Source organism: Aethalodelphis obliquidens, unplaced genomic scaffold (assembly GCF_003676395.1).
Source record: "Aethalodelphis obliquidens isolate GAN/ISIS:26980383/991018 unplaced genomic scaffold, ASM367639v1 scaffold3, whole genome shotgun sequence".
Taxonomy (NCBI): Eukaryota; Metazoa; Chordata; class Mammalia; order Artiodactyla; family Delphinidae; genus Aethalodelphis; species Aethalodelphis obliquidens.
The window spans coordinates 25,856,745-25,869,296 of record NW_020837947.1 but is presented as its reverse complement, the minus strand read 5'-3'; the positions used below and the strand labels follow the sequence as shown (position 1 = coordinate 25,869,296).

Here is a 12,552-nt window from a genome sequence, read left to right as displayed (position 1 = left end):
CACAGAAGAGCTGCCATGCCCTGGACCGGAGTTGAAATTCAAAAGGGATGGTTGCCTTTTCCAAGGTGAGAACACAGAGCCAGAGACATGGACAGCGACTCTAAAGGCCCTTCGCGGCGTTCAGCTACACCGATCCCGTCTTTATACAACAAATGCCGTTTTGACAAGAGCGTATGGCAGTGAGAAATACCGGCGCGGCATGGAGAAAAGAAGCATGCATGCAAGACACACGACGTCTGGTTCGAGCCCCCCTTCGCTACCACCTAGAAATTGCAGTTTGGTTTTAGTCCTTTCCCTCCGGCGGTCAAGTAGGGTCTGAGATCTCTCAGACGGTGTGGGAGGCCTCGGGAGCCCCCCGCCCTCCCTCCCGCCCTCCGGCCGAGCGCCCAGCCTCCCTTTGCCCTCCCGGCCCGGCACCTCGAGCCCTCCCGCCGCTCTCCGCTCATCCTCCGCAGCCGGGCCGGCCCGCTGCTCACTTGAGCAAGTCCTTGGACTCGGCCGACAGCCGGGCCATGTTGGCGGTGGAGAGAGCGGACAGGTGCGGCGGCGGCATCTGGCAGATGGCGCAGGGGCAGGGCAGCCCGGCCCAGTGCTGGAAGCCGCTGCCCAGCTGCAGCGCGGGCGGGGTGGAGGGCGCCTTGAGCAGCGAGTGGGGAGGCCGGATGGTGCCGATGGCGGGCAGCGAGGCGGCGGACAGCGGGGACGAGGCGGTGCCGGACGAGAGTGCGCCTCCCAAGATGGGGTGCACCGGGTGCACGGCGTTGGCGGCGTGCGCTGGGTGGCCGGCCGAGTGGCCCACAGTCCCGCAGTGGAAGGCCGAGTGGTGGCCCCCGTAGATCTCACCAACCAACCTCTTCATCTCCTCCAGGGAGCTGGTGAGCATGAGGATGTAGTTTCTGGCCAGCAGGAGAGTGGCGATCTTGGAGAGCTTGCGCACCGAGGGCCCGTGAGCGTAGGGCATGACTTCGCGTAGCCCGTCCATGGCGAGGTTCAGGTCGTGCATCCGCTTGCGCTCGCGTCCGTTGATCTTCAGCCGCAACTGCTGTAGGTCCTGCTCCGACAACTGCTTCTTGATTTTGTACTTGCTGCTCTCGCCCGCGGCTTTGGCGCCGGCCCGCGAAAGGCTTTCCCCGGGCATCTTCTGCACCATGTCGCCCTGCGTGGACGAGACCGAGTTGAGACGGCTCTCCTGGTGGTGGTGATGGCGGTGGTGGTGGTCCCTCAGATACATCTCATCCATGTCCGGAGATGAAGCTCTGCTGGAGACAGAGCTCGAATCAGAATTCATTTTATTACAGGGGATGCGGCCCTACTGTGGTGAGACTTTAGGAAGGAAATGAAAGAAAACCTTGAATTAAAAAAAAAAAAAAGCTGCAGCCCAGTAACCCACGTCTCAGCAGCAAGAAATAAGAAGAAAAGCTGAGGCACTGCCTTTCCCCGCCTTTCTCCCTCCCCACTCCCCTCTCTCTGGTTTGGCTGTTTCCTGGACAGTAGTTGGTGTGTGCTTGAACTCAACTCACGCTGAAAAAGAGGGGCTTTTATAGAGCTGCGGCGGAGAAAAGAGACAAAAGGAGCCCTCCTATCTATCCTGGGCTGGTTAGGATGACGTGCAGTCATTCAGGGCGGTGCGCTTTGCTGTCCCATTTAGCAAGGATTCCTATTCATATTCATTGTGGGGCCGCCCAGGGACACCTCTGCTCAGAAGCGCTAGGAGCCCCCAGGCACAAAACCCTCTGATTGACACACTCACCGCTCCAGCTCGCGCCTTCTGGATTTTTTTAAAAAAACTTTCCTTCCCTCCACTCCCCTTCCTGATTTCCCTAACCAAGTCACACCTAAAGGAACCGAAGGAAGGGAAGGAGAGGGGGCCAGGAGGAGATTCTCTGGGGATGGAAAGAGGAATTGAAACATTCTCTCCTCCCTTTCACAGCTACTCCCAAGTTTTTGGAAAATGTAGGCAAAAGAAGTCTCAGTGGAATGGTTTCAAGGACAGAGATGCAGATGAAGGGCAGGTTCAATGTGCTGGAGGTCGGGGCGGGAGGGGCAAGAGAATGCCTGTCGATGTGCACTCACTGCCTGAAGTTTATTTCATTAGGCTTCTCTCCCTAAACATTGACATTGTGTTCATTTTGTTTATTGGGCCCTCCGGTGTGGTTTGAATGGGATGTCCATATCTGGTGACGGGTACGCCCCCTGACACTGTTGTGGAGATGGGTTTCTTGCTTTTTATATCTTCTCTTTCGTTTTGAAAAATAGATTACTGAAAGAATTTCAATTTTGTCAGATTCTGTAACTTCTTAGACCTGGAACTGAAGAAACAAACCAACCGTGGCGTTTACAATAAGAGCCACTTGAGAAATGGAGGAGAGGAAAAGCAGCCGAGGAGGCGGGAGGGAGTTAAGGATTGGAAAGGTTCCCAAGAACTCCAGGGGAGATTGCTCCTGCCCTGCCTACCCCGCAGCCCCTGGACCCCGGCGCTAGCTGAAGATGGAGGGGCGGCCCCTGCCTGCGGCTCGGCTGGAGGGCCTCTGACTGCTGTGCGTGCGCGCGGAGAGAGCATCTGCAGCTCAGCGCCACGCGGCCGGGGCGGGTGGCTTCATCCGGCTGGGGCCGCCCCACATCAGCGGTCCGGGGAGAGCGGGAGCTCAGCGTCAAAAAATACACCACGTGTGTGTGTGTGTGTGTGTGTGTGTGTGTATGTGTGTGTGTGTGTGTGTGTGTGTGTGTGTGTGATTCGGCACCATAAGGATCTGAAGAGCCCCTTATGCGTGCGCGCGTGGGCCCTGCGCTCCCACGCACAGTCCATTCTGGGGATAAAGAGGAGGCCTGGAGTTTGTAGCCTTCGGTTCGCGTGCGGAGCTCGGTGCCGATCTTTCTTCCGTCTTGCTGTGCTTTTGTCAGTCGGAACTAGCTAAGCAGCGTGAGGGGCGACAAGGCAGAAATTCCCGGAAGGGAAACTGCCCCGGCGGCGGCCTCTAGAAAAACGTGGGCACCGCCAAGCTCCGGGCTCAGAGGAACCAGAGACAAGTGCTAGGTTATGGCTGAGTGTCTGGGTGGAAAGTGCGAACCCGAAACAATCCCGGAACCTCGAGCAGTTGGGGCCTCACACAGCGCGGCAGAGTCACTGCAAGCCTCCAGGACTCGTTAGGTAAAAGAGGCCTCACTTTCCATTGACACAAATCGAGCGGTCAACAGAAGAGGGACGCACGCCCAGGGCCGGAGTTTGCGCGCTCCGCGAGGCTGTGTCTCCTAGACGGTCACGCCGCGAAAGCAGCACTGGCAGTACAAGTCGGGTGGGGAGACGCAGTGTTGGAACGGATGCTTTTTCTACACCGACTTTTGCTTCTCTGTAAAGAAAAAAATAAAGGAAATGGCCAACACCGCTTGTCAAGGCCAGGACCTTAGTGCCCCTGAAGATTGGACACAAGCCTTTTATCCTCCTGTCGCCTACACCTCCATAGAAGGAAAGTTTCTTAAAACGGAGAATCCAAGAGATTCGATTGGATGTGAAAAGATTGATGTCCAAACGCACTCCTAATATCCAAGCAAAAGGAATTGTTCGTAATTCACTGGACTCGCCCATTTGAACTCAGATAATGACATCCCCCGAGCTGCTTTTGAGCAAAAGGCTTCCAGAACATCTGCATACATTCGGACACCGCCCCAGGCGATGGAAGGAAGCTGGAGAAGAGGCGTGGTCCAGACCACAGGCTTCGGCGGCTTTCCTGCTGATCAAGGTGTGGGGCAGAGAGTGCTCGACAGGAGCCAAAGCGACTTCCCCGCCTTTGGGCCAATGCACAGGCCTGGCTCCCGTCGTCCTCCAGATCCACCTTCCTGACCCTTGGGCATCGACGTCTGTCCTTCCCATGCCCCAAATGAGAATGCTGCTGCTCAGTTTTGATTTCGGGAAGTAGCAAAGTCTAGTTTGAGCAGAAGGGTTGCGAATGAAGGAGTAGAAAAAATCTTGCCGCTGAAAGGTATCTTACCTTTAAAAAAAAATCCCTATTTTCTCAGGGGACAATATGAAATAAAGGGTTAAATCTCCCCTCCCCCCGCCCCGCCAATCAATAGAGAAGGTAAAATTGCAGGGGGAAAAGGGGTGGGGAAAAGTGGAAGTCCTCCCAATACAAACTGAATAACTCACTTGGGCTGAAGGGACTGGGGCCGGGGTTCTGGGAGTCGGATCCAGAAGCTTCTCTGCCTCCGCACCGCCTTTCCACGGAGACAGGCACATAGGCGACCGCGGCCAGCTCCGAGGGGGGCTGCGCTGGGCGGGGAAGGGGCGACAGGGCCTCGCTTGCACCGACCAGACCCTCTCCACCCCGAAGGGGCTTGTGGCTGCAGTAACGCGGCGGTGCTTGGAGTGGCAGATCTGCCATGTCTTGGCCGGGGGCCCTTGGTCGCAGTTAGGGATGCGTCCTCTCTCCCTGATCGCCCTCTGCTTTCCCCAAGGACCGCTTTGCGTGAGTGTGGAATGGTGCAAGGTCCAGGGCCCCAGCAAGGCAAGCACTTTTAGCGAGGCCTTCCAGGAGTCCCAGACTCTCCTAGGAGGCTTGTTTCCTTCGGAAAAGAGAAAGAGTGAGTGAAGGAGCCACAACTTTGCTCGCCAAAAAATGGGTTGATACTCGCCAGGGCCCAAAAGGCAGAGATGTCCACCAGGCAGCGCTGGCGCTGCTCCCACACGCTTGCCTCGCGGAGTCATTGTGGACCCTGAGAGTTCACTCCCACTCGACTCCTCCACCCTTGGGCTCGGCCCCTCGGGATAAGCCCCCGAGCCCGAAACGGAGCAGGCTCCGAGCCCACGAGGGCAAGCAGACGGATTTCCTTCCATGGGCCGTCTCTCCATCCACCACCGCCGGCGGGTGCGAGGAGGGGAGTGGAAGGGAGCCAGCGTTGGGCCGAGCCTGCGGCAGCCCAGAGGGGCCTCAGCCAGAGACGCGCCGTGCCCTTGGCCCTGGCCGAGGGCTCCTTCAGAGGGCTCAGGCGGGCCCGGAGCGGAGAGGGCGACGTGGCCGCGCTCTCTCGGGCCACACGCCGCGCCCTGGCGGCCGGGGTGGGAGGCGGCGGCGGAGGGGGTTGGTCCCCTGGCAACAGGTGCGTCCCAAGGCCCGCGGGCTGCTTCCAGCCCTGCCGTCCTGGCTCCGGAAAGAGCCTGTGAGTTTCTCAGCCTTTGCATAGCACTTGAAAAGTAGCGGGTCGGCGCGCGGACCCGATATGGAGATACGTGCCCCGGGCGCACAGCCTCAGCTCTGCATCCCCACACAGGACGCAACCCCGGCTCCCGGGGACCGCGCGCTCCAGAGGCTGTCCTCCTGACCCCTTCCCACCTCCAGATCGCCGGGGATCGTGTCTTACCCGATGCCTGGGGCGTGCAGCTCGGTGCCCGACGCCCACCGCTCCGCAGTTCCAGCCACCGAGTTCCTCTCCAGAAGCTGCCGCTCTACCCGAGGCCGCGGCGATTTGGGCTCAGGAGCGACCCCTCCCCAACCCCTCGTAAGAGTCCAGCAACGAATGTCACGCTGGCTGACCTGCCAGGCGGCTACTGTGAGGAACCGGTCAATCCACAGCGTCCGCGGGCTTCTCTGTCTCAAGCCTCAAACTTGACCGGCAGAAACTTTGGCCAAGACCGAACAGCAGGAGGCTGCCCTGTGGGATTCACCTTTTAACCCAATCCCCCTTCCAAAACAAAAGAGATAAAAGGGAAACCCAGATATCTCTAAAGATGCTCCGTCATGTGCAACTGGAGCAAAAGCCTAAAAACTAGTTGACCACGGAGGGACTTCTCAAAAAGTAGTTTCTTTATCTGCTGAGTAAAACATTCACTTCACAACAATAACAATGGCGGCCAGGTCATCCAGACTGTTAGGTTGATCAAAGAAGCCGTTATCAAAAAAAAAAAAAAAAATGACATCTAGTTTTTAAATTAAATGTTAACATAGATCGCAGCCATGCAGGAATTATCTCTTCTCGCGGCAGAGCATCCCAAGTGATGGAGTGTAGTGAGATGCTGAACTCCCAGCCCCCGCAGACGAAGACGCCCGATTGAAAACCCTAGGTGCCAGGAGGGCGCAAGGGGATGGATCTGGGCCGACTGACTAACGTGTTTTAGTTTTCTGCGTTTCCCCATATTTTACATAATATCTCAAACTCTCGTGATCTGTCCCGTATTTCTCCTCATCTTTTTAACATCTGATTTTCATACAAGAAAAATAGCAGAAGTTGAAGGGCAGCAGAATTTTATGAGGCGATAGTGACTGCTTTTCTCAATGTTGGATGTGAGATTGGAAGATGAGAGGAAGTCCCCGAACAGCATAAAATGATGAGGTGCTAATTATGTGAATATATAGGCAAGTTAATACACTGGCAGAAGTAGAAGTTTGATTTTAAAGATGCGTAAGCATCAAGGCTGGCTAGAACTTACAGACTCATTATAATTATTTAAAGACTGACAAAAGTCAAAGGAGATATGAACTTCTGGGTTTCATTTATAGGATTTTGCTCAATCAGTGAACATACTTCAGTACACTTTTTGTTTCCTTTCTGGAAACATCTGCGCAATGCCAAAACCTCTACTGAGTTTTCCTTCTAAAGAAAGCCAATAAATTGAAAACATTTTTCCTCAAGATTGGAACATTTAGGTTGATTTAAATATCACTGGTGATCCATCACTTAAACTGATGAGTTATATTAAAATTTGCATACTTATACACAGATTCTTGGCATGTGTCCTGACATTTTGGATTTGTGGCTCCATTAATACTAATACTTTAACAAGCACTAAGTAGATGATTTCTTATTAGTATTTTATTGTTATTAATTGACTTCTTTTATGATTCTAGAGTTAAAGCCACTGTACACAATTTGATATCTTAATATAAAATAGCACAGCATATTAAATTCTGCTTTTTCTTTTGGAAACTATTTTATCATCTCCTTGGTATAGTCAATTAGGTAGTTAAATGTAACACATATTGCTGTATTCTTTGCTAAAATGCTTAAGGAATTTAGTTTTATTTTAGAGATAAATATTTCTCTTAGAGACAGATATCTTGTGTAGCATATGTATTACTGTCATTTTGTATTCAGTAAATTCAGGTTAATACATAAAGTATATAAATAAATATATACCACAAAGAGATTAGAATGTAAGAAACTGAGTATAGAGCAACAGAAAATTAAAGAGATGTTAACATTCCTGTCGTCAATTTATTACACTGCTTTTTATTATAAATACCTATGCATGTGCATTCCAAGACTTACATGTATAATTGCATAAAGTTAAATACATTAAAATATTTATATGAAAACTTTGAGTCCTAAATAGAAAGGAATAAGTTATTTTTCAGATGTTAATAGGGACAAAGGAAAACGTATTACACACCTGTTCATAAGTAGAGTTACATTTGAAATGTTACATTGATGCCTATCAAATATATATTTACACACATTATTTTGAAAAAATGATAATTAAGGAGTCTTCTACTGAATCTTGAAAAGTCAAAATGACAGTTTTTAAAAATCAACATTTCCACGGCTGATTGATTTTATATAGAATCTGCGCTACAGACCAGGTGAACTCTGCTTCATCATTTCTAAAAATAAATGGAAATATAATATACCCTCCTTTCTCATTAGACCATTGTGTTTTTCTATTTATAGGCATGTTTTATTTTGTTTGCATAACATCAACAGTCTGAGTGTAAAGTTTATAAAGGCAAATTGTCACCATTTACAATATTGGCAGAATTCTCACCTTCATCTTTATATAATATTATAATATACAATAAAATTAAAGCAATTATCCAGACAATTCAAGCCTCAAGTCCTGTTTTTCTTTTATTTTGGGGCATGAGGTCTGAAGAGAGGAAGCAGGCGCGAAACAAATTATTACTCAAAATTTGTAGATATTTAATCATTCTATATTTCAGTTGCAGACTAGTTTGAGTCTCCTGCTTAACCATTGAAATGATATTCTCAACTATCAAGAACTGATACTAAAAAAGTCCTATACATTTGGGATATGTTATTTTTTACAACATAAAGTGATAGTGGAGATTAACATTCAGAACATAACATTATTTAAGATATTGATGAAAGAAACGATAATTTTCCAAACCCTCATTTTGTCTTAGTAATTTTGATTGTGTGTTTGTAACACTTGATATTAGGAAATAGCAGAATATTGGACTGTGTTCACAGAAGTGAGCGTTTCAATTAGATACTTTAGCACTTTGTTTTCTCTCCTTTTTATTATGGCAAGTATAATAAATATGGGTAGACTTTTAGGAAAAAACAACAACTTTGTAACGAGGGGGAAAAGGAAGGGGAGGGCATGGAACACACTGTGTAAGCGTCCTTAGCTCATAATACATAAACTTAATCCCACCCGTAAGTGCATTTTAAAGAGTTGTTTGTATGATCTCCACATATATGTTTACTTTATAAATTTATGAAAATTTTAACATTGATTCTAATATGTTAATACAGAGCCCATTTGTGGCTGTTTTCCAGAGTCAGAGGAAGAGCAAATGTACTATTTCTATGGCACTCTGTTCTCCATTCATACATCCTGCCATGTGTTGAACCAGTCAAATTGCCTGAGATAAGCTGTGAGAATGAAAACACTGAGGACTTCTTCTGGGATGGGACTTCTGAGTACTGGGATGCCTGCAAAAACTGCCGTAGAGGTTACGTGGCAAACAGAGCACACTATCAGACTGAAACCCTGATAAAAAATAGAATTAAAAAAAATTAATAGTATAGATCTTCTAGCGCTGCTGAACGGGGTTCCCAAACAAGTCCTTAATTTTTTCCAATGACAAAAAGGAAAAATAGCTTTCCACTTTATACTGGGGAACAACGCCAATGTCCCAATAATTGCTCATAATGCAATAAGGCATTTAGTTCAATAAGAATACAAGATGACTAGAAATTCATTGCTAGAAAAAGCCAATTTTTATTTTGTTTATGTGAATTTATAAGCTTATCTTAAAATTCTTTCCAGAGTCAAAATTATTTTTCTCTGGGAAAAGCTTTTATATGTGATTTATTTGTGTCAAAAAAATCAAACACAATTATGCATAAAATTTGCAAGTATACTTGCTGGAATGGTCCTTTCTCTTTCTCTTTATCAAAGTTTTGTCTCCTGTGAAAATAAAGCAAGGCGTAATAGCTCTTTTTCTTCCATTAGATTTATTATTTGAAGTAATTATATTAAATGGAAAATAATGCCTTTGGGAAAGTAATGCCAAGAACAGATACCCAACATAAAAATACTGCTGAAAAATGTGTGGCAGGAAAGACATGGGCCAAACAAGAGCCTATAACCAATTCAACTTAAGAGTTTTATTCAATAAGCAGCTGTAGAAACTAAAAACTAAAATCTAAAGGGCATAGGCAGCCAGGGATTGAAAACCTTTTTAAAGACAGGACTAGAATAAAAAGGGCATAGTTTCTCTCAATGTTTGTGTTGTCCTTCCCATCCTTGTTTGAGAAGGTCATCAATAACAAAGGGAATGAAAACAAACTCAGCAAAGAATACAAACCAACAAACAATATTGTGTAGATTTCTTTAATAAGCTGTCTTCTGGCCAAAGCTTCCAAATACCATACTCATCTTCCAAGATGAGTTCTTGGAGAGACGTAAACTATTTTTTTTGAAAACTCTTAGATAGTAAACATAGAGATGCCACTTCCCCATTGATGACAGTTCTCTCCTTATGGTATGAAGACCAGAGGTAGATATTACACAAAAAAGACTTCACAACCCATCAAATTTCACGGATAGGATTTGCTGCTTCCCAGATGTGCATACTTACACAAGTTTCTTACCATTTCTGAACTTTCATTTTGTCATCTGCACAATGAAAATAATAATAGTCATGACATACGCCATTGTGAAGATTAAATAACAGTGTTTTGCAAACCTTTTAAAATCATGCAGTATTATGCTTTTGAAATAAAATATTTTCTCACCCTGTCCTCTGTATATAGTTTTACCAGCCAAAAATGTTTGTTCAGCTTTATTCTTTTATAGTTTGCCTTGTAAAAATGTAATCCTGGTATGGCTTTTAAAAATTTCTTACATCTACCCTCACTATTAAGGCAGGAACCATCCTTTCCGATTGCCTCCACTCCCTGGCAAGTTGAGAATTAGTAGTATAAGGCATACCATGGGATTTTTCAGATGCTGGAGCTGGTACCTCGACAGTGTTATGAATTTTAGAAATGAGATTGAAGTACAGAATCCACTAGCTTCAGAAGATACTATGACAAGTTCTCAGTCTCTCTAAATAACATACTAGGGAAGTATCTGATTGCTTATTAGAAATAAAGAAAGATTGTTGGAAGAAACATGATTTAAATTTTGTTTTGTTTTTCTCTTAGGGAAAGCCCTGGAAACCAGTAGGCTTATTTGAATTCTGAGTCCCCAACAAAAGTTTACAAGCCCAGTCTTTTATTGGAACCCCTAGTCATATACCCATCCCTGACACCCTTAGCTCAGGGCAGGGATTCTTTGGGCCTGTTAGACAGGACTGGCCTCATATGGAGGAGCAGGTATGTGACACTTGCACTATGGGATTTGGAAGCCCTGCTATACTTTGTCCTAAAAGACATTCTGATGATTGGCACTGACTTAATCCTATTCTGGCCTAGCCATAGAGTCCTACCACAGATATCTTAAAAAAGCAAAACAAAAACACAGAGCATCGTTTTCATTCATTCATTCATCAAGCATTTCTTGAGTGCCTCCTATGTATCAGAACAGTTAGAGTTTCTGGGGAACAAAATCAAGTAAAACACAGCACTTACTGTGTTATTGTCTAGGTGCTAAAATGAGAGAGCCAATAATCTCTTGAAGGGTACCATGGATGGGAGTTTTAGGCTTCTGCTATTAATATTGGTCATTTAAACAGATTAGGAACTTGTCCTGGAGCCACCGAGGAGAGACCTTGAGAAAATGAGGTATGTCTTCTTGTCTTAGCCTGCTTTCTCTTGGTGCAGGATTTATTTGGAAAATGATCCTAGAGAGCAGGAGTGAGGGCCTGGGGGAGAGTGAAACAAAGCAGGAGGAACAGTTAATGAAAAGGTGCTTTATCAAGTTGATCGCTGCTATGGACAACTGGGACTTGATTTCTCTTGTTCTTTCTCATGAGTGTATGGAATACGTCTTTGCTGTGTTCACCCAAGGGATGAAATGCAGAAGCATTTAGCCATTGTTTACAGTACCTTTCACCCCCACATTGGTGCAGTCTGCTCATGGGCCATTAAAGGCTTCCACAATTCTGGGCCACACATGAGAGTGACAAGGGAGTCCCCACTGGTGCTCCATATCCTTGTGTCAGAGAAGCCCCAGGCAAAAAACAGGAGATATGCAGTGCAACTAAGGCCAGCAACGGCAAAGGTGGGCCAAGAATATGGGAATTAGAACACAAGAAAAATCTGCTAACTTCCCCAATGGAGGAAGATGATGGAGTATACAGATGAGTGAATGACATCTCTGAAGTAGGATGTGGAGCAAAGGGAATTTCTAGCTTCAGTGGAGGACTGTGGATAAGTCTACAATAATGGACAGTTGGAGAGGATGTTCAAGGACAAATTTAAGAATTGAGGGGAGCTAAATATACATATAATTTGTTCAGGCTAGTCCCAGATAGAACCCTTGGAGAGTGTGTCAGATGTGGCATGCCTCTTAAGTAGGGAGATTCCACAGAAATTGTCTCACTAGCCTCTATGGCCCTTTGGCTCTTCTGCCTTAGGCACTGCTGGAATTCCTTCACGTGACTACAAATGTAATTGGAAAGACTAATGTTCATATTCACAACAAATACATTTTTGACATGAAGGAAATCTACCATAATAGAAAACCCTAAAGCCATAATGCCTATGTATTTCTCTTCCTATATGTTTTTGACTATTGCATATTTTTAAAAATCAAAGTATCTTAAAACTCTTTTTAAAAAGGGTAAACTAAAAACAGAAACAAGAGGGTCATGTGCTAAAATGGAAAGTTGTTTCTTGTTTGTAATGATAGCTTCACAATGCCTTTCTTGTCACATGAAGACAATTATTAGAATTTCCAGATGGAACTCAAGTCATTTGTGAATGTCTAATGCTTACTAACAATGCAGAAATTGTGTATAAGATGCCTTACCAGTCATGAATTCCTTGAATATTTACAATATAATGTATAAACCTTATAATGTTAAATCTTGTTATCCATAAACATGGTATAACTCTTCATTAATTTCAATTTTTAAAATAAATTTAATAAAATTTTATAGTTTTTTTCTGTAAGGGTCTCACATATCTTTAGTCAGTGTCAATTCTTCTGAAACTGATCTATCATTTCAGTAAAATTTAAAATAAAACCCCAATAGAATGTTTCAAAGAACTTAATATACATGTGTGTGTGTGTGTGTGTGTGTGTGTGTGTGTGTGTGTGTGTGCGTGTATAAAGGATCAAGAAAGTCAAGGCACTTCTGATGAAGAAAGATATAGGTAAAATTATTGCAGTATCTGATACCAAGACTTATTTTAAAGTTAAATAAA

At 45.7% G+C, this 12,552-nt stretch overlaps 1 protein-coding gene across 1 annotated transcript; it reads right to left on the bottom strand.

Annotated features, from left to right (window-relative positions):
• Window positions 1–472: 472 nt before the first annotated feature.
• OLIG3 (oligodendrocyte transcription factor 3) lies at window positions 473–1,437 on the bottom strand. Its single transcript, XM_027079414.1, has one exon. The coding sequence runs from the start codon at window positions 1,286–1,288 to the stop codon at window positions 473–475; it is 816 nt and encodes a 271-aa protein (XP_026935215.1). The 5' UTR covers window positions 1,289–1,437.
• Between the last annotated feature and the right edge of the window lie 11,115 nt (window positions 1,438–12,552).